The sequence below is a fragment of the Nerophis lumbriciformis genome, linkage group LG23 (assembly GCF_033978685.3).
Source record: "Nerophis lumbriciformis linkage group LG23, RoL_Nlum_v2.1, whole genome shotgun sequence".
Lineage (NCBI taxonomy): Eukaryota > Metazoa > Chordata > Actinopteri > Syngnathiformes > Syngnathidae > Nerophis > Nerophis lumbriciformis.
Window position 1 is genome coordinate 392,639 of NC_084570.2, and position 27,131 is coordinate 419,769.

The 27,131-nt window shown below is 43.2% G+C and overlaps 1 protein-coding gene across 1 annotated transcript in view; it reads right to left on the bottom strand.

The window, feature by feature from the left end:
* Nucleotides 1–4,439: 4,439 nt before the first annotated feature.
* fam171b (family with sequence similarity 171 member B) overlaps nt 4,440–27,131 on the bottom strand; it is a 28,198-nt gene continuing 5,506 nt past the window's right edge. The window contains exons 2-8 of the mRNA XM_061985354.1: nt 26,666–26,899; nt 24,048–24,140; nt 23,802–23,954; nt 16,009–16,179; nt 15,809–15,922; nt 10,292–10,415; nt 4,440–10,214 (exon numbers count right to left, since the gene is read on the bottom strand). Coding sequence (XP_061841338.1) covers nt 8,936–10,214; nt 10,292–10,415; nt 15,809–15,922; nt 16,009–16,179; nt 23,802–23,954; nt 24,048–24,140; nt 26,666–26,899 — 2,168 coding nt within the window. The 3' untranslated portion in view covers nt 4,440–8,935. The remainder of the gene's footprint in view (nt 10,215–10,291; nt 10,416–15,808; nt 15,923–16,008; nt 16,180–23,801; nt 23,955–24,047; nt 24,141–26,665; nt 26,900–27,131) is intronic.

The window sequence follows — 27,131 nt, forward strand, 5'->3', positions numbered from 1 at the left end:
TTCTGTTGTGTTACGGTGCGGATGTTCTCCCGAAATGTGTTTGTCATTCTTGTTTGGTGTGGGTTCACAGTGTGGCGCATATTTGTAACAGTGTTAAAGTTGTTTATACGGCCACCCTCAGTGTGACCTGTATGGCTGTTGATCAAGTATGTCTTGCAGTCACTGACGTGTGTCCGCAGAAGCCGCATACAACATGTGACTGGGCCAGCACGCTGTTTGTATGGTGAAAAAGCGGACGCGACGACAGGTTGTAGAGGACTCTAAAGGCAGTGCCATCACGGCACGCCCTTAATATTGTTGTCCGGGTGAAAATCGGGAGAAATTCGGTAGAATGGTTGCCCCGGGAGATTTTCAGGAGGGGCACTGAAATTCGTGAGTCTCCCGGAAAAATCGGAAGGGTTGGCAAGTATGAGAGAAGCCCAGACTCTCCCCAGCTACTTCGTCCAGCTCTTCCCGGGGGATCCCGAGGCGTTCCCAGACCAGCCGGGAGACACAAGCTGCGTCCCAATTCAGGGTCTGCATCCTTCGAAGAGCGAATATGAAGGCCGCTTACGTCACAACGCTGCGCGAAGGCTGTCCCGATTGATTCAAATTCGAAGGCTCCTCCAAATGCAGCCGACGAATGTGCCCTCCTTTTCCCTGTATTAGGAGGATGCACCGCGACTATCCTTCGTGGCCTCCCATATCCAAAGATGCTTTGCGCTTTTGTTCAACCCGGATCTTTTTGACAATGGCGGCAAATACAAGCAGCGGCACCGGCAGCGAATACACTTTCAAATGTAAGTATCCTCCGCAGGCGAGACTGTCCCATTTAACAATGGGTGACGCATCCTTCGGAGGTGCCTCCGGAGGTCCAGCCTTCTGAGGCTGCGTAGGCCGGGTCCTCTGAAGGATGCAGACCCTGAATTGGGACACAGCTATTGTCTTTCCAACGTGTCCTGGATCTTCCCGGTGGCCTCCTACCGGTCGGACATGCCCGAAACACCTCCCCAGGGAGGCGTTCGGGTGGCATCCTGACCAGATGCCCGAACCACCTCATCTGGCTCCTCTCCATGTGGAGGAGCAGTGGCTATACTTTGAGCTACCCCCGGATGGCATAGATTCTCACCCTATATCATTTCGGCCGCTTGTACCCGTGATCTTGTCCTTTCAGTCATAACCCAAAGTTCATGACCACAGGTGAGGATGGGAATGCAGATCGACCGGTACATTGATAGCTTTCCCTCAGCTCCTTCTTCACCACAACGGATCGATACAGCGTCCGCATTAATGAAGACGCCGCACCGATCCGCCTGTCGATCTCACGATCCACTCTTCCCTCACTCGTGAACAAGACTCTGAAGTACTTGAACTCCTCCACATGGGGCAAGATCCCCTCCCCAACCCGGAGATGGCACTCCACCCTTTCCCGGGCGAGAACCACGGACTCGGAGGTGCTGATTCTCATCCCAGTCGCTTCACACTCGGCTGCGAACTGATCCAGTGAGAGCTGAAGATCCTGGCCAGATGAAGCCATCAGGACCACATCATCTGCAAAAAGCAGAGACCTAATCCTGCATCCACCAAACCGGGTTCCCTCAACGCCCTGACTGCGCCTAGAAATTATGTCCATAAAAGTTATGAACGGAATCTGTTACAAAGGGCAGGCTTGACGGAATCCAACCCTCACTGGAAACGGGTCCGACTTACTGCCGGCAATGCGGACCAAGCTCTGACACTGATTGTACAAGGAGCGGACTGCCTCAATCAGACAGTCTGATACGCCGTACTCTCTGAGCACTCCCCACAGGACTTCCCGAAAGACACGGTCGAATGCCTTCTCCAAGTCCACAAAGCACATGTAGACTGGTTGGGCAAACTCCCATGCACCCTCAAGGACCCTGCCGAGAGTACAGAGCTGGTCTACCGTTCCACGACCATAACGAAAAACACACTTTCTCCTGAATCCGAGGTTCGACTATCCGGCGTAGCCTCTTCTCCAGTTCACCTGTATAGACCTTACCGGGAAGGTTGAGGAGTTTTACATTTTACATTATTAAATAATTAAATGTAATTTAACATTAAATTAAGCACATTTGTATAATTAATTACTGATACATTTAAATAACTTGTTAGAATAATTGTTTCTAAATTATCACAAAAACTTTGTATTACATTGAGTTCCTAGCAGGGGGAAGGGAGCTGTCTTTCAAACCTACCAAGAAGAAGGCTCGTAAAATTGTGACGTGAAGTGAATTACATTTATATAGCGCTTTTTCTCAAGTGACTCAAAGCGCTTTACATTGAGAAACCCAATATCTAAGTTTCATTTAAACCAGTGTGGGTGGCACTGGGAGCAGGTGGGTAAAGTGTCTTGCCCAAGGACACAACCGCGGTGACTGGGATGGCGGAAGTGGGGATCGAACCTGCAACCCTCAAGTTGCTGGCACGGCCGCTCTACCAACCGAGCTATACCGCTCCCCCTTACACTCCACTGTGTAAGGGGGAGAGCCACATGAAGGGTTTTCTGTGTTCTTTCATGTATGGTAAACAACAGGAAGATATTGTCATGTCTGTGTGACCATGTTTTGTATTAGTCATGTTTTGTTTTGTTTAGTTATTGGACTCTTTAGTTTCTGGCTTTTCACTCCCTTGTCTTGTTTCCATGGTTACCCATTAGTTTCACCTGTTTCACGTTTTGAGTCACGCACCTGTTTTCGTTAATCATGTCTGTAGTATTTAAGTTCATTGTTTTCAGTTTGTCTTGCTGGCGACATCCCACATTCATGCACTGTACATTCCTGACACTTGTTTTCATGTCCATCCTTCATGCTGCTACTTTAGTCCAAGCCAAGTAAGTTTTTGTTTATTAATGCCACAGTTAGTGTTTTTTGTTGTTCATAGCTTTAAGGTTTTACTACTTACGTATAAAATACTACACGGTCTAGCTCCGTCCTATCTTGTCGATTGCATTGTACCATATGTCCCGGCAAGAAATCTGCGTTCAAAGAACTCCGGCTTATTAGTGATTCCCAGAGCCCAAAAAAAGTCTGCGGGCTATAGAGCGTTTTCTATTGGGGCTCCAGTACTATGGAATGCCCTCCCGGTAACAATTAGAGATGCTACCTCAGTAGAAGCATTTAAGTCCCATCTTAAAACTCATTTGTATACTCTAGCCTTTAAATAGCCCCCCTGTTAGACCAGTTGATCTGCCGTTTCTTTTCTTTTCTCCTCTGCTCCCCTTTTCCTTGAGGGGGGGGGGGCACAGGTCCGGTGGCCATGGATGAAGTGCTGGCTGTCCAGAGTCGGGACCCGGGGTGGACCGCTCGCCTGTGCATCGGCTGGGAACATCTCTGCGCTGCTGACCTGTCTCCGCTCGGGATGGTGTTCTGCTGGCCCCACTATGGACTGGACTCTTACTATTATGTTGGATCCACTATGGACTGGACTCTCACAATATTATGTCAGACCCACTCGACATCCATTGCTTTCGGTCTCCCCTACAGGGGGGGGGTTACCCACATATGCGGTCCTCTCCAAGGTTTCTCATAGTCATTCACATCGACGTCCCACTGGGGTGAGTTTTTCCTTGCCCTTATGTGGGCTTTGTACCGAGGATGTCGTTGTGGCTTGTGCAGCCCTTTGAGACACTTGTGATTTAGGGCTATATAAATAAAGATTGATTGATTGATTGATGATAGTTTCTGCCTTTGTGCAAGTATTTGTTTTTATAGCCACATTGTTTCTGCGCCACTGTGCGCGCTTTTCGTTTGTTCCTTTTTGATATATAGTGTTAAAATAAATCATGTATTCACCTTCACGCCATGTCTGGTCCAAATCACTTGCACCTCGGGAGAACAAACCCCGCCATAGTCCCAGTCGTGACAGATATTGTTCTAACCCAAGGACTTCAAAGCGGAGAGATGACAGGATCTGCCCAATTTCCAGACGAACTCTTTTGAAGTATTTTACGAACTCTTTTTGAACTATTTTATGGAACTCTTTTTGAACTATTTTACGAACTCTTTTTGAACTATTTTATGGAACTCTCTTTGAACTATTTGACGACCTCTTCTTTTGAACTATTCTGTAGCCAAAGGCAACGATGTTTACGACCCACTTCCCTCTTGAAGTGGAAGCGGTGGTCAGATGGGAGGAGAAAGTCAAATAAAGAAGGAGTGCAATCTTTTGGCAGAGCATGCTGGATATTGTAGAAGGATACAATGTCAGGGCGACTCTCCTCAAAATATTGAGTCCAAATTGAATTCTGTCTCTGTTTAATTCTTTGCCTCTTTTCTTGTTTAATAGATATCATCAGTGTTTGAACCTGACATAACTATTTAAATATGTATTTATATTTAAGAATCTTGTCTTATTTGGCCCTCCATTGTCCAGAACATGACGCATTTTTTTAAGTTTACGAGTGCGTACCCGCACTGGAATCTGAAGGTTGCACTGAGCAAGTCTAACGACTGAAGCGTTTGAAATATGTTTAATAATTTAAAACACACAAAGAAATACACAAATCACCGGCGAACAAGAGAAGAAAGTTAAATACACAAATACATTCAGCAAGTTAAACAGGAGCAACGACTACTGTGTATTGCAGCTTCTTCGTAAGTCTGCTGACCAAGTGCTCAACTTGTTGCTACATTTAAAAACAATCTTCTCTTCACTTTCTTCACTATAAAAAAAAACAAAAACAATAAATGTCATGCTTATTAAAACATATTTTTGGAACCATTCATTCTTTAAGTGTACCGGTAAATACAGCACAAAACAAACAATATCACAGTCACAGAACAGAAGCTGTTGGTACTATTTACACACAAACCGGGCTTGAACGCACAAAAGGAAGACTACATTTGGTCAAGCTTTTTCAAACATCTATTTCGCAGTAAATATTGCTGGAACGGGAATTGTGCCACGACATGAATCCTGGATGGACGTAACATTTTGTTTACACGCGGGAATAAGTCTAGAAATGCTCCAAGCAAATCTTCAAGGCACAAAATGTAAAGTTGAACAAAGAAAAAAAAACATACCGATGTGGTTTTTGTGATGTGGCTACTATGAGTACCCTAACAACTACACCAAAAAAAAATACAATTTCATGCACATTAAAGTAACAGTTTATATGAGTTATACTATTTAAACCCACAAACCAAGAAGTCTCTTTTGGAGGACAAAATGGAGCAGTATATTACCTGGCGATGTCAAGATCCGTTACCCGGGTCATGGCGTAATTTATGTTTAGTAGTTTCCGATGTTTTATTCGGTTTCCTCTATGCACCCCCTTTCCTTTTGTTTACTGTTGGTTTCCATGGGCACTGATTCTCCTCACCTGTCTTAGTTTAGCAATCAGTGTTCCCACCAGGTGTTTTGGTTGATAACTCCCCTTTATAGTTTTCTGTCACCCAACACTAGTGGCTGGGTGAATCTGTTACGTCTTCGACGCATGGCAAGTGAAGTGAATTATATTTATATAGCGCTTTTCTCTAGTGACTCAAAGCGCTTTTACATAGTGAAATCCAATATCTAAGTTACATTTCAAACCAGCGTGGGTGGCACCGGGAGCAGGTGGGTATAGTGCAGTGGTTCTTAACCTTGTTGGAGGTACCGAACCCCACCAGTTTCATATGCGCATTCACCGAACCCGAACCGTAATCATAAAATGATGTTATTATATTAAAGAAATACTAATAAAGATATATTTTACAAACGGAAAGTTGCAGGAATGTACACATGATTCCATGTTTACATCTCATTGTGCAACATGTGAATGTTTTAGTGGGAACTAAATGAGATATCTGAAAGGGGTACACATTATTTCCAAAGCAGGACCCCCTGTTATGATCTGCTGCCCGGATCATATTGTCGTTTACGTTTTCAAAGTACTTGTGTTTTTTGTTAGTTTTGGACTCCTTGAGTGCCTGTTTTGTACACCTGAGTTTGTTGCCATGGCTGCTTATTGTTTTCACCTGCCGCGTGTGTTCCCGACGCGCACCTGTTGGTCATCACTGACATTATTATTTAAGCCTGCCTTCCCTGTCATTCTGGCTTGCTTCCTACTGTGACGACCGGGGCGCATGGTGATGCGGGGCTCGTTCTCTCAGGAATGCAGACGGGCGTCAGACACAGCGTGCAGGTAAGAAAGTATTTATTTAATTAATAAATTATACTGGAACAAACAAAAACGTGCTCATAGCACGGAAGGCAAAAACTAAAAGAGCTAGCGTGGGAGCTAGAAGGTAAAAATGAGTCTAGCGTGGAAGCTAGCAGGTACAGAGCAAGAACAAAAGTCGTCTACTGTTGCAAAAAGCAAACTAGGAAGCAAGACAGAATGACAGGGAAGGCAGGCTTAAATAATAATGTCAGTGATGACCAACAGGTGCGCGTCGGGAACACACGCGGCAGGTGAAAACAATAAGCAGCCATGGCAACAAACTCAGGTGTACCAAACAGGCACTCAAGGTGTCCAAAACTAACAAAAAACACAAGTACCTTGAAAACGTAAACGAAAATATGATCCGGGCAGCGGATCATAACACCCCCCACCCAGACATATAATACTAGTACACAGCTCATGCTATTATATTAAAGAAATACTATTAAAGATATATTTTACAAACGGAAAATTACAGGAATGTACACATGATTCCATGTTTACATCTCATTGTGCAACATGTGAATGTTTTAGTGGGAACTAAATGCGATATCTGAAAGGGGTACACATTATTTCCAAAGCAGGACCCCCCACCCAGACATATAATACTAGTACACAGCTCATGAAAAACAATATTTTTTGTTATTGTAAGTGGGCCAAAACACTTATATTAGAAAATAATCTCATGGAAATGACCGCTGTCATTTGATTATAATAATAAAACATTGAACTTGTTATTTAGTCAGGTTTGGGACAGGTGTGCTGCAGGTCTGACGTCGCTCACATGTGCTCCACTGAATGCTCAAGGAGTTTTTGCGTTTCCTCACGCATATGGAAAAATAGAGGGAACATTGTTTGGGAGAAGTTTTTGTTTACACGATGAGTCGGTCGTGTCTTGACCTCCGCGGCGGAGGCTCTGTCGAACCCCTGAAGCCGACTCACCGAACCCTTAGTGATCGAACCCAGGTTAAGAACCACTGGTATAGTGTCTTGCCCAAGGACACAACAGCCGTGACTAGGATGGCGGAAGCGGGGACCGAACCTGGAACCCTCAAGTTGCTGGCACGGCCACTCTACCAACCGAGCTGCACCAAATAGTCAAACAAATAGTGAACAGCGAGGAGGAGGAGCGTGTAGAAAAATATGCTTGAGCTCGGAGAAAAAACTAGAAGGGACGTAATTGTTGCGTATAGCAAACATTGACCCAGAAACTCGTGCTGGGTGACAGAAAACCATAAAGGGGAGTGATCGAACCAAAACACCTGGTGGGAAGACTCATTGCTAAACTAAGACAGGTGAGGAGAATCAGTGTCCATGGAAACCAACAGTAAACAAAAGGAAAGAGGCTGCACCCAGGAAACAGACTAAAACATAGGAAACTATCCATCCATCCATTTTTCTACCGCTTGTCCCTTTCGGGTCGCGGGGGGGTGCTGGAGCCTATCTCAGCTGCATTCGGGCGGAAGGCGGGGTACACCCTGGACAAGTCGCCACCTCATCACAGGGCCAACACAGATAGACAGACAACATTCACACTCACATTCACACATGCATGTGCATGTCTTTGGAGGTGGGAGGAAGCCGGAGTAGAACCCACGCAGTCACGGGGAGAACATGCAAACTCCACACGGAAAGATCCCGAGCCCGGGATTGACCTCAGGACCTTCGTATTGTGAGGCAGACGCACCAACCCCTCTTCCACCGTGCTGCCCCTTAGGAAACTTACTACACATAAATGATGCCATGACCATACTTGCCAACCTTGAGACCTCCGAATTCGGGAGATGAGGGGCAGGGGGTGTTAGGGCGTGGTTGGGGGCGCGGGGTTGAGGTGCAGGCAGCATACCCCTTCCCCTTCGAGCTGTCCTGGATGAAATTAAATTATTTTTCCCAATCATTTTGGAACTTGCAAGCGTACTTCTTCTTCTTACTCGTGGTCGCCATGTCTCTTCTTTGTTCTTCTGCTTCGTCTCCTTCTTGTCGTGTGTGCAGTTGTGCACTGAGCTCCAAAAGCCCTAGATGTTATTGTAGCGTCCCGGAAGAGTTAGGGGTTCTGGGTATTTGTTCTGTTGTGTTTATGTTGTGTTACGGTGCGGATGTTCTCCCGAAATGTGTTTGTCATTCTTGTTTGGTGTGGGTTCACAGTGTGGCGCATATTTGTAACAGTGTTAAAGTTGTTTACACGCCCACCCTCAGTGTGACCTGTATGGCTGTTGACCAAGTATGAATTGCATTCACTTGTGTGTGTGCTTGAAATTAACGTTATCATTAAATAAGTTAAAAGATCGTACAACGTGTCAGCATTTTTTGACATCTTCGAGTAAAGACCATTGTTAAACCCGTCCAACGCTACATTATTATGTGACTGTGCCGGCACGCTGTTTATATGGAGGAAAAGTGGACGCCTGGACAGCATTAAGGGGTGAAGGTTTCAGGTGAGAGAGGACGCTAAAGGCAGTGCCTTTAAGGCACGCCCCAAACATTGTTGTCCGGGTGGAAATCGGGAGAAATTCGGGTGAATGGTTGCCCCGGGAGTCTCCCGGGAAAATCGGGAGGGTTGGCAAGTATGGCCACGACCCGGGTAACGGATCATGACAGGCGAGGATAAGTGCACTACAAACGTCGTCCCGTGTTGTGTCCGTCCTGCAGACTCACCAGTTTTAGAACACTTCATGGTGGAAGGCAGAAAGAAGGCACCTTCTTGAGAGGAATCTTGCTGGTGTTTGCGGGTACTCGATGTTATCCGTCTTTTTGTACGATCACACAAAGAGGACGAGCAGGCGGGCTGCTCTAGCGACGCTTGGTCAGGGGCCGTCCCTCTCGTATTGGCTTTGTACTCCTTTTTCCCGATTTCACCTTTTCCCTTCCTTTCCTCAAGCGGCGCGGCGGTGGCGTCCCTCTTGCCTCGCTGTCTTCCTGAGTGCTGGACGTGTCCATCCCGTCTTGCTCCTCGGGAATGTTGGAAATAGCCCCGCTGCTTCCGTCCAGGATGTTCCTGAGGGAGGGGTCTTCTGGCGTGCAGGTGGCGGTGGTGCCGCTCTCGCTGCTGCTCAGGTCCTGCTCTTCGCCGTACCTCCTGCCGTGGTGCGGGAGCGAGAAGGCCCTGAGCGACGGCCTTTCCCGCTCCGACTCACGGATGCTATGCAGAGGCTCGTTCATGTCCACCCCCGAGTCCAGGCTGGTGTCGTTGCTGCTGGTAGGGCGGTGGCGGTTCTGCAGCTCAATGATGGAGTGGCGCACCTGGGCGGCCGGTTTTCCGTCCAAGGAGACGAACCAGGCCCTGGGGTGGGACGACGAGGGTTTGCCCCGGCTCAACTCCAACAAAGTGTGCTCGGAGATCAACTGGAGCTCTCTTGGAACGCCACCGCCGAAGCCTTCCATCCCGGCTGCCTCATTGAGGGTTCCTGGCACTGACACGGAGGACTCAAGAAGGTTACCATAGCGACCCCAGCCAGCACCAGGAGGCCCTTGGCTCGACGGAGGAGTCTCTAGAGGCTTGGGCTCATCTTGGTCGCCTTGCTGTTGGCCGTTTCGGACTTTGACGAGCGTTTGGGCGTAGCCATCCTTACTCGGAGCCTCTGAGTGAGAATCAAACTCGTTCCCGTTGCGAGGGAACGTGGCAGACTTGCAGCCGGACTCCTGACCGCCGAAGACATCCGGTGCCTGGATGATGGCCACCGGCTGGTTGTAGATATGACGCAGCTTGTCTGGAAAGAAGCCGTCGGAGTTGATGTTGCAGCGGTCCTGGTCCACTCTGTCCCGAAGTCGAGACGCTTCCTCGTTGTTGATGTAGTGAGGATGAGGGGGGACTTTGATGCGGTCTGCTGAAACGTTCTCGTAAAGACCGGCTGCCGAGCGACCGGCCGGATCCTCCACGTAGATGTTGTAGTTGGCTTTGTGCCTCGGGGTGGATGACGGGTCACACTGCACGCTACAGGAAGCCAGCATGTTCTCTCCTGAGTGGAACAGCAGACCCTCCTCCATGTGCATGGAGGTGGTTTGGTCTTTTTTCACCACCGTGAGCTTTGAAAAACGGGCTCGCATTCTCCTGGGCTCTCGGTGGGAGCTGCTGGAAAAAAAATGTGATTCATTATTCTCGAAACATACACTTGGGTGATATTTACTCCAATGCATCTTATTTCTTACCCGCAGTGACACAACAGCAGTGATAGAAATACAATCACAACAAGCAGCGTTCCTGCCAGTATTCCCACCAACAGGAGTGCGTGGTATGACATGAAATCCAAGGAGATTCCATAGCTGGGGTGATCTAATATATTAAGAGAAAGCTTTAGTGCCTGTACAAGGGTGATTCTACCGAATCGGTGCCAAATAAAATAAAAGCATGTTTTATTAAAGGGGAACATTATCACAATTTCAGAAGGGTTAAAATCATTAAAAATCAGTTCCCAGTGGCTTATTATATTTTTTTGAAGTTTTTGTCAAAATTTTACCCATCCATCCATCCATTTTCTACCGCTTATTCCCTTGTGGGGTCGCGGGGGACGCTGGAGCCTATCTACCCATCACACAATATCCCTAAAAAAGCTTCAAAGTGCCTGATTTTAACCATCGTTATATACACCCGTCCATTTTCCTGTGACGTCACATAGTGATGCCAATACAAACAAACATGGCGGAAAGAACAGCAAGCTATAGCGACATTAGCTCGGATTCAGACTCGGATTTCAGCGGCTTAAGCGATTCAACAGATTACGCATGTATTGAAACGGATGGTTGTAGTGTGGAGGCAGGAAGTGAAAACGAAATTGAAGAAGAAACTGAAGCTATTGAGCCATATCGGTTTGAACCGTATGCAAGCGAAACCCACGAAAACGACACGACAGCCAGCGACACGGGAGAAAGCGAGGACGAATTTGGCGATCGCCTTCTAACCAACGATTGGTATGTGTTTGTTTGGCATTAAAGGAAACTAACAACTATGAACTAGGTTTACAGCATATGAAATACATTTGGCAACAACATGCACTTTGAGAGTGCAGACAGCCCATTTCAGGCACGCTAAGAACATATATTTTTCCACGATTTCAGCACTCAGGTTAACCATACCTAAATAGACACAAAATACTGCATTACACAAGACTACCCAAATGTACTCGAATGATTGAAAAAAATAAATGTTTTTAAGCTAAATTATTGGTAAACACAGTTTATGTATAATCCATCCATCCATTTTCTACCGCTTATTCCCTATATTCTGTAGACATACCCTCATCCGCCCTCTTTTCCTGAAAGCTGATTTGTCCAGTTTTGGAGTTGATGTCAGCAGGCCAGGGAAGCTAGGGTCTTTATGGTTGTAAATGCATCTGCTTTGAGTGTCGCAGGATATCCACACATTCTTGCCATCTCTGTCGTAGCATAGCTTTCATCGGTAAAGTGTGCGGAACAAACGACTGACCATTTCGTCGGCTTTCCCCACAGCCTCGTATTTTGAACAGATTTCGTCCAATTTCTTGCCACTTTGGCATCTTTGGGCCACTGGTGCAACGTGAATCCGTCCCTGTTGGTGTTGTTACACCCTCCGACAACACACCGACGAAAGTGAGAAAATGGCGGATTGCTTCCCGATGTGACGTCACAACGTGACGTCATCGCCCCGAGAGCAAATAATAGAAAGACGTTTAATTCGCCAAAATTCACCCATTTAGAGTTCGGAAATCGGTTAAAAAAATATATGGTCTTTTTTCTGCAACATCAAGGTATATATTGACGCTTACATAGGTCTGGTGATAATGTTCCCCTTTAAACACTGGAAAAATTCCATGTGTTGCCCTACACTACTAAATTTTTTTTTTTTAATATTTCAACAATGGGGCAGATTATACAAAACCCAAAACCAGTGAAGTTGGTACGTTGTGTAAATGGTAACTAAAAACAGAATACAATAAATTGCAAATCCTTTTCAACCTATATTTAATTGAATAGACAGCAAAGACACGACATTTAACGTTCAAACTGGAAAACTCTGTTATTTTTTGCAAATATTAGCTCATTTGGAATTTGATGCCTGCAACAGGTTTCAAAAAAGTTGGCACAAGTGGCAAAAAAGACTGAGGAGGTTGAGGAATGCTCATCAAACACTTATTTGGAACATCCCACGGGTGAACAGGCTAATTGGGAACAGGTGGGTGCCATGATTGGCTTCCATGAAATGCTCAGTCATTCACAAACAAGGATGGGGGCGAGGGTCACCACTTTGTCAACAAATGCGTGAGCAAATTGTGCAGCAGTTTAAGAACAACATTTCTCAACAAGCTATTGCAAGGAATTTAGGGATTTCACCATCTACGCTCCGTAATATCATCAAAGGGTTCAGAGAATCTGCAGCAATCACTGCATGTAAGCAGCAAGCCTGAAATCCAGCATTGAATGCCCGTGACCTTAAATCCCTCAGGCGGTACTGCATCAAAAACTGACATCAGTGTGTAAAGGATATCACCACATGGGCTCAGGAACACTTCCGAAAGCCACTGTCAGTAACTACAGTTGGACGCTCGATCTGTTAAGTGCAAGTTAAAACTCTACTATGCAAAGCGAAAGCCATTCATCAACAACACCCAGAAACACTTTGCTGGGCCCCGAGCTCATCTTAGATGGACTGATGCAAAGTGGAAACGTGTTCTGTGGTCTGACGAGTCCACATATCAAATTGTTTTTGGAAACTGTGGACGTCGTGTTTATGTATATATCATCACACAACTTTATGCTTAAGGGCCGTTGCTATAGTTATTATCTATCTGTGCAAAGCTGGCAATCCAAAAGATTGCCAGCCGTCTCGTATCAGTGTTGTGTCCAGACTCGGCCTGCTGACTGCCAAGGCCGAACACCGCCGTGATGCAGACAGTGCAGAGACAAGGCGATATCACCAGCGTCAACACATTTGCATTTTTTTATAATCATATATTGTGTCTAACTGGTGTTGTCGAGATTACCCCCTTCCCCCAGCGACAGCTTCAGTGATGTAACAGGGACCTCCCAAATAAATAGAGGAAGCACGCAGGCTTGACTTTTAGAACGTAGTTTGGATCTGTAACTAGAATGCAGCCCAAAACACGTGTCTCCTCATTGAGCTAAATTGAACTCTGTCTCTGCATGATTCCTTGCTTCTTGTCTGATTATTAGATGTCATCAGTGTTTGAACCTGACATCTTCTTGGTCCTTCGAGCCGGATTCCAACACGTCTGACGATTCCCGCCGGGTGAGTAAAATCAGAAAGACCATGGCACCCACATCCATACTTGCCATCCCTCCCGAATTTTCCGGGAGACTCACACATTTCAGTGCCCCTCCCGAAAATCTCCCGGTACAACCATTCTCCCGAATTTCTCCCGATTTCCAGTCGGACTTAAGGCACGCCCCCTCCAGGTCCGTGCTGACCTGAGTGAGGACAGCCTGTCGTCACGTCCGCTTGGCCAACCAAAAAGTAACCACAGAACACTATACCGTTATAGTGTTCTGTGGTTACTTTTTGACTGGCCAACGGTTTACGTTGTATTGCGCACCCTGACGGCAAGTGTGGGAGTCGGTTCTGAAGTATGAAGTAAAGAGACGTAACTTCGTCACCTCGTCTGGTTATTGACTCCAACCCATGATTCCTTGCTTCTCATCTGTTTAATAGATGTCATCAGTTTTTTTAACCTGACAGTGTCCTCCGGAACAAGGAGGAAAAGAACCATACGGATTGTTCTAGGCGCAAAGTTCAAAAGCCAGCATCTGCATACCTGCCAACTTTTGAAATCAGAAAAACCTAGTAGCCAGGGTCCAGGGGCCGCAGGCCCCGGTAGGTCCAGGACAAAGTCCTGGTGGGGGGTTCAGGCTTTGCCCCCCGACGCAAAATGATTATTAGCATTCAGACAGGTTAAAATGTTGCTAAAACCATCACTTTTCTATCAGTCACAGTGACTTTTCAAAACAAAAATATTACAGCAAAAATCATATGGGTTGATTGACATGTTTATTCTGTAAGCTAACTTCAATAGTTTGAAATTATTTTGACAGTTAATGCCAGTTATCCTGTCAACCTTTCACAAGACTTCAATTTGTTAATTGAAAGTATAAACACTTTTTACAGTAAACAAATGGTAAAACAGTACTAAACAATTCCATTAAAAAAAAAATTGGTGTCATTATTAACTTTCTGTCCAAGCTTGTATAATCTACTGCCTTGTTCAATTGTAAAAAATATTCTGTGCCTAAAATTCACATTTCTATCACAATTATCATACTGTAAACATGGTAAGCTAACTTCATTAAAATTAATAGTCCTGTCAATAGCATGGAATTACAATTCAAATGTAGTTTTTTTGTAAGCCTTTCAAAATAATTCAAAATATGAAAAATGAATGAAAATTAATTGAAGCCATCAGACACTTGAAAAGTGGCACATCACATCTCTAATGTAATCATTTGAACTTTTCAACAGAAATAGCACTGCAAAAATATTAAGGACATACTTCTGTATTTTGGTAGTTATGCTGTCAACATTTAACAAGATTTCTTCAACTTGGACTTGAAAGCATAAATAGTATAAACACTTTTAACAGTATAACAGTACTAAACAATTCCAATAGATAACATTGGTGTCATTACCTTTTTGTGGCTAAAATCTGAAAAACGTTGAAAGTTTTCCACTTGTATCGCTAGCAACGGCATTAGACTTGTGTTTTTTTGTCCCAACGTGGTCTTTTACATCGCTAATTCCTCCGTGTCCGATCGAAAAATCTTTTCTGCACAAGGTGCAATTCGCGTAGTTTTCACCCTTTTTGGAACGGATAATTATTCCCGGATAGGCTTTTGAATATTCTTCACGGAATGACTGAAGTTTTCTTTTCGGTTTAAGACTCGTATGCGATTTTTCTCCGGCTGATTCCATGATCGTTCGCTCGTTTGGAAACAATGACAACAGGTGCCTCGTGCTTGGCAGCGGTGCTATAAATAGCCTCGCGGAATGGCTCGATATGAAGTTACGGGAAGCAGGTCGAATGTCATTGTTGTTACGCAATTTCGTGAATAAAACTTTTTTTTAAATATTATTTTTTAATTAATGAAAAAACGTATTTTTTTATCACTGCAACCGTAACCCGGAATAGGTTGATGAAAACCGTACTAATTACGGGAAAACCGGAGTAGTTGGCAGGTATGCATCTGTGATGGTATGGGGGTGTATTAGTGCCCAAGACATGGGTAACTTACACATCTGTGAAGGCACCATTAATGCTGAAAGGTACATACAGCTTTTGGAGCAACATATGTTGCCATCCAAGCAACGTTATCATGGACGCCCCTGCTTATTTCAGCAAGGCGATGCCAAGCCATGTGTTAGAACAGCGTGGCTTCATAGTAAAAGAGTGCGGGTACTAGACTGGCCTGCCTGTAGTCCAGACCTGTCTCCCATTGAAAATGTGTGGCGCATTATGAAGCCTAAAATAGCACAACGGAGACCCCCGGACTGTTGAACAACTTAAGCTGTACATCAAGCAAGAATGGGAAAGAATTCCACCTGAAAAGCTTCAAAAATGTGTCTCCTCAGTTCCCAAACGTTTACTGAGTGTTGTTAAAAGAAAAGGCCATGTAACACAGTGGTAAAAATAAGGTTAGGTGGGATTTACCCTGGATAGTACATGCATACTCATTCATATTCACCATTTGACGGCAGGGGGGCGGCAATCCAGTAACCCAGGTGGGAAGCAGTATACGTCCAAACCAGCTCCTCACCAACTGTCTTCACTACTCCCAGACCCTGATTCTCCCAGGCACCTTCAGACAATTCATTTCAGAGACATGACATATTGTACGCTTTTGCACACAATCCTTAATGTGTGACGTTGACTCCCATACTGTACCTGTCAGCAGGTTGAAAGCCCAGGCCGGCACAGTGTCAGATGCCCGGAGGCGGGTGCTGCCCCCGAGAGGCACGCTGACCTGGATGGGCCCCCGAACCTGGAGCTCTTCTCCGCCCTCGTAGAGAAGAACGCTGATGGCCACCACGGGTTTTAGCTCGACGCTTTTAAAAACTGCGGAGACAAGAAACAGTCGGATTTCCCAGTTCTGTGGAACCCGTTTAAATCGAATCTGCTTTTACGAAAACATGCGAGCAATAATGAAGATTTAAAACATACTATAGCTGTCAAAATGAATGCTTTAACTCAGGGGTGTCCAAAGTGTGGCCCGGGGGCTGATTTCGGCCTGCTGCTCGTTTTTTAATGGCCTTTGACAGATTGTAAAAATTAAATGTATTCATAATTATCGATCCATTGTGGTGAAGAAGGAGCTGAGCCGGAAGGCAAAGCTCTCAATTTACCGGTCGATCTACGTTCCCATCCTCACCTATGGTCATGAGCTTTGGGTTATGACCGAAAGGACAAGATCACGGGTACAAGCGGCCCAAATGAGTTTCCTCCGCTGGGTGGCAGGGCTCTCCCTTAGAGATAGGGTGAGAAGCTCTGCCATCCGGGGGGAGCTCAAAGTAAAGCCGCTGCTCCTCCACATCGAGAGGAGCCAGATGAGGTGGTTCGGGCATCTGGTCAGGATGCCACCCGATCGCCTCCCTCGGGAGGTGTTTAGGGCACGTCCGACCGGTAGGAGGCCACGGGGAAGACCCAGGACACGTTGGGAAGACTATGTCTCCCGGCTGGCCTGGGAACGCCTCGGGATCCCCGGGGAGGAGCTGGACGAAGTGGCTGGGGAGAGGGAAGTCTGGGCTTCCCTGCTTAGGCTGCTGCCCCCGCGACCCGACCTCGGATAAGCGGAAGAAGATGGATGGATGGATGGCATAATTATCGAGATGTTATTAGTAATGCTGTCAAACGGTACATTTGTAAAAGCAGATTAATCACCCTTTTCAAATTGGATTAATCATGATTAATCACTAGTAGCATAAACTCACTTACATGATTTTTAATTAACTTAACAATTTCAATTACCGTATTTTTCGGACTATAAGTCGCAGTTTTTTTCATAGTTTACGAAAGTTGCATAATGTTTTTTTCCTTCTTTATTATGCATTTTCGGCAGGTGCAATTTATACTCCGAAAAATACGGTAGATTAAAAAAGACCCCAATACTTGGTAGGGATGTCCCGATCCAGGTTTTTGCACTTCCGATCCGATACCGATACTGACCGATACTGGCCTATCCGAGCATGTATTAAAGTTTAAAGTTATTCAGCCTACTTAGTTGTCAGAATCATGTTGAAAAGGGTTTTAGTACTCTTGATAACAACTAGCCAGCTGAATTAGGGGAGTTTGAATAATACACAATGGTTGGTAACAAGAAACTGACCTGTTTATTCAAGGATAAACACAAAATAGACAAAATGATACATGACAAACAGAAATGGCATCATTGAACTAGGGCTGGGCGATATGGCCTTTTTTTAATATTGCGATATTTTAAGGCCATATTGCGATACACAATATATATCTCGATATTTTGCCTTAGCCTTGAATGAACACTTGATGCATATAATCACAGCAGTATGATGATTCTATGTGTTTTGATTGATTGATTGAGACTTTTATTAGTAGGTTGCACAGTGAAGTACATATTCCGTACAATTGACCACTAAATGGTAACACCCCAATAAGTTTTTCAACTTGTTTAAGTCGGGGTCCACTTAAATTGATTCATGATACAGATATATACTATCAGATGTATACTATCATCATAATACAGTCATCACACAAGATAATCACATTGAATTATTGACATTATTTATAATCCAGGGTGTGGAGGGATGTAAGTGTCAAAAAGACAGCCAAAAGAGTTTGATATGAGAATAAATCTAAAGTTAAAATATAGGGTAGAAATGCACCCATTTGAAGGAAATGTAGTCTGATTTTTCAAATGTTCTTTCAAGGCTTGCATGTCTACATTCAAACATTCTTCTTCATACTGCATTAATATATGCTACTTTTAAACTTTCATGCAGAGAAGGAAATCACAACTAAAAAAATCACTAATTTTTTCATACGGTGTTGATGTGGAAATTTTTGCCTCGGCATTTTGATGGTGTGGACTTGTGGCACCGAATGGAGATAAGCGTCTCGACAGACGTCACAATATTTGAACAATGATGACGAAAACTGTTTTCTCTGTCGTGTCCGTGTGTCGAAAATTGTTATGCGCTTATTTTTTTATTTGATTTTGTGCGTGGCATAGATTTGCTATGCGCAGAGGACGCTTAAACAGTGCGCAATTGCACAGGCGAGCACCTTAGAGGGAGCGTTGCTCGCACGGCTGCGCTAGCATCACAGCTAACGTTAGCCATGCTGCTACCTCTCTGCTCGGGGAGGACGTATACGTATGTGACGTATGACGTGACGTGTGTAAGAAGGTGCACTTGCTGTCTGTGAGAGGGAGACACAGGAAAGAGTGAGAAGAGCCTGCCGTGTAATGCCAGCAGCTAAAAGCAACTGCGTGAGAATTCACAGACATGTGGATGTGTTGAAGGTGTGCTGGAAAATGCAGAACGGAAATTACGTAGCAGCAGAAAAGTGGAATGTATTATTTAAATCGGTGCGTTGGAAAACACGGACCGGAGTTTTTTTAAACTGGATCTGGATCGGCATTTACCCATGCCTTGCCGATACGCAATTTTTGGCAAATATCGGCAGCCGATCCGATCCAAATATCGGATCGGGACATCCCTAATACTTGGTCATAAATGCAATTTTATTGTTAGAGTCCATTGAAGATAAATGAGCAAAAAATGTGTGATAAATCAGTGTATATTCGGAATTAATGCGATATTTTTTGTGATTAATTGCATGATTTAACTTGTTATTTTTGACAGTCTTGTTATGATATTACACTAATATTCTTTGTCCCCGACAACACAAAGCTAACATGAATGTTTTGTTCAGCTATCTTAGCATATATTGACGTACTTTGGTGTGCTTTTAGCATCTTTAATGGACAAAATGTATCAACTATATAAGTAAACATTGATTGATTAATTGATTGATTTCACAGTGGCTTGGCAGTAGCATAGCTACATTTTAAACCAGTAGCGATTTTTCTTGTTTTAAACTTGTATTACTATCTGATCATGCACCAAGTATTATATTATTATTAGATGTGGGAATCTTTAGGCAACTCACAATTCGAGCCGTTTCCGATTCTTGAGGTGACAATTCAATTCACAATCGTTTCTTGATTCAACACGATTCTCAATTCAAACAGATTCTCGTAATGTATTATTTGATACAATACCTCGAAAAAAAACCTTTACAAATTAGGTTAAAGGTTACAGAACCTCCTTTTGGTTGCTGGTGTATGCCGTATACGCACAGCGAGTACGCATGAAGATGGCCCAAAAAGGTATTTTTAAAATTAGATTCTTTAAAAAAAACCCAAAAAAACCATATATTTTTATTTAAACTGATTTTTAAAATGAAGAATTATTTTAGAATGACGATAAATAAGAATCTCAATTCGGCTGTGAACCGAATTTTTGAGCATCCTTAATTATTATATACTGTATTACAACTTGTTTGAAAAAATAAAAGTAGATATTTAAATATCTGCTTGTCACCTTAACTTAAGATTTTAAATAAGGTTATCCAGCGATTTGTACGTACCAAAATCTAATCAAATGCATAGGCAATTGTGCATACTTGCCAACCCTCCCGGATTTTCCGGGAGACTCCCGAAATTCAGCGCCTCACCCGAAAACCTCCCGGGACAAATTTTCTCCCGAAATTCAGGCGGAGCTGGAGGCCACGCCCCCTCCAGCTCCATGCGGACCTGAGTCCGCTTTCCCACGATATAAACAGTGTGCCTGCCCAAACACATTATAACTGTAGAATGATGGAGGGCGAGTTCTTGGTTTCTTATGTGGGTTTATTGTTAGGCACTTTCATTAACGTCCTCCCAGCACGGTAACAACACACAACAACAGCAGTCATGTTTTTGTCTACCATAAAGCAGTTCGTCTGCCGTAAACAGCAATGTTGTGACACTCTTAAACAAGACAATACTGCCATCTATAACATCAATAACATATAAGGCTTTTAGAGAGTGCAGTGCACAACTGCGCACACAGCAAGGAGACGAAGCAGAAGAACGAGGAAGAATACAGCCGTGGCGACGCCGACGACGAGTAAGATGAAGAAACACGCTTTGTTGCACCTTTCCTGCCTGAGTCCGGCGATTAGTTGCAAATCTTGCTTTATTGATTGCTTGCACACAGCCAATCAAACACAAAACAAACTAGTCCCCGCCAGCACTCACGCTACCGCTCCCTCTCTTCTCTCGCCCACACACTCACTGACGTCACTCACCTCACATGCTCACCTATTAAAGGGCCACACACACACACATACGCTACTCTCATAACAGCTTGTAAGTTCCAAGCCGCAGCTGCGATTGGACCTGGATAGCCTCCGGGAAGAAGTAGTGGACTACCAAGTGCTTGGCACTGAAGATCTTCCTCAGGAAGCAAAGATTGACCGGTTTTGGGCCATGCTAGGGAGAGATGGAAGATTCCAGACTCTAGTGCATTTGATGAAAGCACTTTTTTGCGTGCCACACAGCAATTCATCATCAGAGAGGGTGTTCAGCATGGTTAGAAAAATAGTGACAGAGAATAGAACAAGGATGGACAATTCAACCCTTAACTCAACAATGAGTAGATGAGTGTTATGTGTGTGTATATGTGTAAATAAATGAACACTGAAATTCAAGTATTTATTTTATTTATATATACATATATATATAATAAAATAAATATATATATATATAGCTAGAATTCACTGAAAGTCAAGTATTTCTTAGATATATATACCGTATATATATATATATACACACATATATATATGAAATACTTGACTTGGTGAATTCTAGCTGTAAATATACTCCTCCCCTCTTAACCACGCCCCTAACCACGCCCCCCACCCTCCCCCCGACCACGCCCACCCCACCTCCCACCCCCCGAAATCGGAGGTCTCAAGGTTGGCAAGTATGCAATTGTGTAACAATAAAATGAGGAAACAATACATTTATATTCATACATTCACTGTTACAAGCGACCCTCTGAAGGCAGCCGTAACTGCGATGGCCTATTTAGTTTCACATGTTGCTCCTTGCAGGTATTGGATTATTGTGCTTTGCACCGTGACAAGTGTTTGTCTTATGTGCACTTCAATGGTGCACGGGACTTCTTACATTGTTTTTTCCCCTAATAAAAACAGCTTTTATCTGCACTTTCCCTTCTTTGCTGTGCATCCTGGGGTCCAGACCAACAATGCTTACATGAGAACACTATTTGCACCACAGCAGGGGTGTCAAACTCATTTTAGATCGGGGGGCCACAGGGTAAAAAATCTACTCCCAAGTGGTCAAATCACGGCACGATAACTTAAAAATAAAGACAACTTCAGATTGTTTTCTTTGTTTAAAAATAGAACTAGCACATTCTGAAAATGTACAAATCATAATGTTGCTGGATATTTTTACAATTACCTGTTGTACTTAATAGTATACATATTTTATTTGTGGTTATTTATATTTTCTGAATAAATTATGTGATAATCTTCATTAGTCAATTTTTTGGTGTTAATTTTCAATCTATCAAGATTGAAAATCAAAATCAAATTAAAGATAATTTTCTTCTACTGATGTACTAACATCATGTGGTTTATTTTGTACGTATGTAGCATCTACAAAGATGCAAAGAATTGCTACTGTGACATCTAGTGGACACATTTAGAACAGCAGTTTCATTCATTCAAAAATTTCAGATTAATTTTTACACTTAGCAAACTCCAGATAAAACCTGTTTGACACCCCTGCACTACAGGATCACAATCTATTCTATTTATTATACATTCCAATTACCCGGGTTTATTTATAACCAACTCTATTTATGTCATATTTAAATAATTTTTATTTACATAATGTGGAGAATGCATATATTTTAAAGAGTTCTTTCTTTATTCATAGTCATGTTTAAAGCAGCGAATATGTTCCCATGTGTACACTTTGTGCTTTCTCCTTTTTGTTCACTAGTAAACTCTGTGCTTTACCTTGAAGGCGCTGGAATGTGTATCGGGAGTATAATGTACTCCCTTTTTTTCTTTTCAGTTTCGAACAATAAGGCTGTATTTCTTTCTGGGCGGGTGGGGGCTGTTTTTGTACTAAATAAGCTGACTCTTTCCGTTTGATTTTCAATAGAGATGTCCGATAATATCGGACTGCCGATATTATTGGCCGATAAATGCTTTAAAATGTAATATCAGAAATTAGCGGTATCGGTTTCAAAAAGTAAAATGTATGACTTTTTAAAACGCCGCTGTACGGAGTGGTACACGGACGTAGGGAAAAGTACAGAGCAATTGCGTCTCCCAGTCATACTTGCCCTCCCGATTTATCCGGGAGACTCCCGAATTTCAGTGCCCCTCCCGAAAATCTCCCGGGGCAACCATTCTCCCGAATTTCTCCCGATTTCCACCCAGACAACAATATTGGGGGCGTGCCTTAAAGGCACTGCCTTTGCGTGTCGGCCCAATCACATGATATCTACGGCTTTTCACACACACAAGTGAATGCAAATCATACTTGGTCAACAGCCATACAGGTCACACTGAGGGTGGCCGTATAAACAACTTTAACACTGTTACAAATATGCGTCACACTGTGAACCCACACCAAACAAGAATGACAAACACATTTCGGTATAACATCCGCACCGTAACACAACAGAACAAATACCCAGAACCCCTTGCAGTACTAACTCTTCCAGGACGCTACAATATACACCCCCCCCCTCAACCCTCTCAGGGAGAGCATGTCCCAAATTCCAAGCTGCTGTTTTGAGGCATGTTAAAAAAAAAAAAAAGCACTTTGTGACTTCAATAATAAATATGGCAGTGCCATGTTGGCATTTTTTTTTCCATAACTTGAGTTGATTTATTTTGGAAAACCTTGTTACATTGTTTAATGCATCCAGCGGGCATCACAACAAAATTAGGCATAATAATATGTTAATTCCACGACTGTATATATCGGTATCGGTAATTAAGAGTTGGACAATATCGGAATATCGGATATCGGCAAAAAAGCCATTATCGGACATCTCTAATTTTTAGACCGCTTCTTGATGCCGCTATTAACGCATTGTAAGGCTGGTCTCCTATAGCTTTAGTAAAACTTGGTAACATTGCTATTTTGTCTTGGTGATCCTTCTTACTCAGCATATATGTCATTCAAAAGAATTTGGGATTGACCAGTGACTTTTATTCCCTGAGAGGAAGACTGGTCCGACGCAACAATACTCAAATTCTGGGAGCTCAGATACTAAATTTCGTGCCGTCTCATATGTGCTGCTATGACTATAAAGTTCTTTGAATCCTTGAATTTGCTGTGATTAATCACGAATAATCAAAATGCGAAAGTGTGATTAATTTGATTAAAAAAGTAATCGTTTGACTGTACTACTACAACAAATGTCAACGTAAAAGGACAGAAAATTACCCCTCTCTTAAAAACAGACGAAAGCTTGACGTCGGCTTAGCACTTTTTGGTAACAGGTAGAACAAGTTTACTCAAGACTGGTTGTTGACTTAAATGGGTGGGTGGATGTCCGGTTGCACGAATGTACACTATGCATTCATAATGTCATTTACTTGACGTTCACCTGATCTGTTGACAATAACGCCTGGAGTGCAGTTGGCACAGTCAGCCGCTAACTGTGGCACGGTCAAGTAAGCCGTCACTGACGAGACTTTGCTCTTGTCGAGTTGTGGGAGGAGGTTCTTGGGGAACTTTATCTTTGGTTGGGAGGCGCTATCTGTCAAAATAAGATGGGACCCAAAACAGTCAAAGTTGAGTTTTTTTGTGACAACCAGTTGGAACGTCACAATTCTGCTGTGTGTTGACTTACCGGGCAACTTGGCGGTGATCAGCACGGAGTCTTCAAACAGCCAGATGTTGCCTTGCCTCTGAGGGAGCAGCCGCAACGTCACAATAGAGAAGACTGAGAAGAGATGACAGCATCCAGAAGCACATTATTTGGGAATCTCACATGGAAATGAATCCCTAATCTCTTCACACGGTCTATGAAACGTAGTGTCCTGGGCATGACGTTGACGTGCATCCGGCAGTGGAGGCTCCTCTATGGGGTTTTGGGGCACTAGGAGGTTAACCCATTTTCTACTGTTACCCCAGGTGGCCCTTGGCAAAGGCCTAGTACCTGACTGACCCCTATCCAGGGATACAGTGAAGACCTCAACGGCGGAGCAGACGGACGACGTATGTATGTATGTATGTATATATGTATGTATGTACTGTAAGTTAAAAGTTAAAGTACTAATGATTGTCACACACACACTAGGTGTGGCGAAATTATTCTCTGCATTTGACCCATCACCCTTGATCACCCCCTGGGAGGTGAGGGGAGCAGTGAGCAGCAGCGGTGGCCGCGCCCGGGAATCATTTTTTTGGTGATTTAACCCCCAATTCCAACCCTTGATGCTGAGTGCCAAGCAGGGAGGTAATGGGTCCCATTTTTATAGTCTTTGGTAGGACTCGGCCGGGGTTTGAACTCACAACCTACCGATCTCAGGGCGGAAACTCTAACCACTAGGCCACTGAGAAGGTTATGGTATGTATGTATATATGTATGTATGTATATAAATATATATATATCTAATATATATATACACATATATATATATATATATATGTATGTATATGTATATATATATATATATATATATACACACACATATATATATACACATATACTGTATATATATATACACACACACACATATATATATATATACACATATACTGTATATATGTATATACATATACCCATATATATATATATATATATATATATACATATATATATATACAAATACACACATATATATATATATATATATACACACATATATATATATATATATATATATATATACATATATATATATATACAAATACATCCATCCATCCATTTTCTACCGCTTATTCCCTTTGGGGTCGCGGGGGGCGCTGGAGCCTATCTCAGCTACAATCGGGCGGAAGGCGGGGTACACCCTGGACAAGTCGCCACCTCATCGCAGGGCCAACACAGATAGACAGACAACATTCACACTCACATCCACACACTAGGGCCAATTTAGTGTTGCCAATCAACTTATCCCCAGGTGCATGTCTTTGGAGGTGGGAGGAAGCCGGAGTACCCGGAGGGAACCCACGCAGTCACGGGGAGAACATGCAAACTCCACACAGAAAGATCCCGAGCCCGGGATTGAACCCAAGACTACTCAGGACCTTCGTATTTTGAGGCAGATGCACTAACCCCTCTGCCACCGTGAAGCCCTATACAAATACACACACACATATATATATATATATATATATATATATATATATATATATATATATATATATATATATATATATATATATATATATATATATATATATATATATATATATATATATATATATATATATATATATATATATATATATATATATATATATATGTTTAATTTTTTTCTATTACTCTTCATATGTCTTACTATGGAAGTAGACTTGCCAGACCGCTCTGGCTGCAGTGGCATCTGCTGGTTGTTCAGGGGAGTGTGTAGGTCACATTTATTTGTGCATCTGCTTTGTGGGAGGAATGTCTCATCGACACAAAAGCAAAAAAGCGATCCACATATGCAAATTCAATACAAATACAAATACAAAATCAAGCATATTTATATTCAAATCTCAAAATATTTACAAATACACAATTATTTATACAAATTCTTGGTTTATTTGTATGTCACATTTTTATATTTATACATTTTATTTGTATATATTTTCAAATCTCAAAAATATGTTTACAAATACGCATGTATTTATACAAATTATTTATTTATTTGTATATAATAATAAATGATAAATGGGTTGTACTTGTATAGCGCTTTTCTACCTTCAAGGTACTCAAAGCGCTTTGACACTACTTCCACATTTACCCATTCACACACACATTCACACACTGATGGAGGGAGCTGCCATGCAAGGCACTACCAGGATATCACATTTGTATTTGTATTTATTAATATTATATTGATATATATAAGTTGATGTGAGACAATTCTACTTCCATATCTTACTTGTATTTTATTCTTTATCTCTACACATGGTTCTAACTATTTTACAAGTTTTATTATTCTTTTTTTCCAACGTTCCTCAGATGAGCCATCTGCCTTAGAGGTTATCGGCCTTGCTTGTGGGGGCGCTTTTGTGTCCGCGTCCTGGTGGCCATGGTTGATTACCTCCCGGTGCAGATGGCTCCTGTGATAGTGTTTACTCACATATCTCCTCTGTACTCAGCCATGCAATCATTTGTCCATATAGTTGCATGTGTGTGTAAGTTGTGTATGTGTGTCACCGGGGTATTGTTTTAACTTTGTAAAGCACTTTGCATTGCATTTCTTGTATGTATGAAAAGCGCTATTAAATAAAGTTTGATTGATTGATTGATATACTCACCGGGTCGACTTGCGGTGCTCCAAGGCAGTGGGCTGGGAACGTACCCTTCCATAGTGCCCACCAGAGTCAGACTGAGTCCTGGGCTGTAAGGCAGCCACAGCACAGCTTCACCTTTCTCCCCAATCCGGGTGGAGGTGCTTAGGGTGTGGTTGACATAAACCCTGACTGAGGCTCCTGGCAACAGCTGGCGTGTCACCAGGTCTCTCACCAGGATCTTTAGGGCAAACCGGGGCTCTGGAAATCATAGGAGAGTTATCTAAACAATAAATCCACGCAGGCCCTCCTCACTATATGCTGCTTTTTTTTGCTGACACACACGTATCATACCATATCAGCATTGTATAAGCTCTTGGACTAATCATAATATTACAGTAGTCAGCCAACAAAACACAATATTAAATGTATACTAGAAGAGGCAATTCCTGAAGGAATTGTGTGTGAATGCTCCAATGCGGAAGTTGAAGTG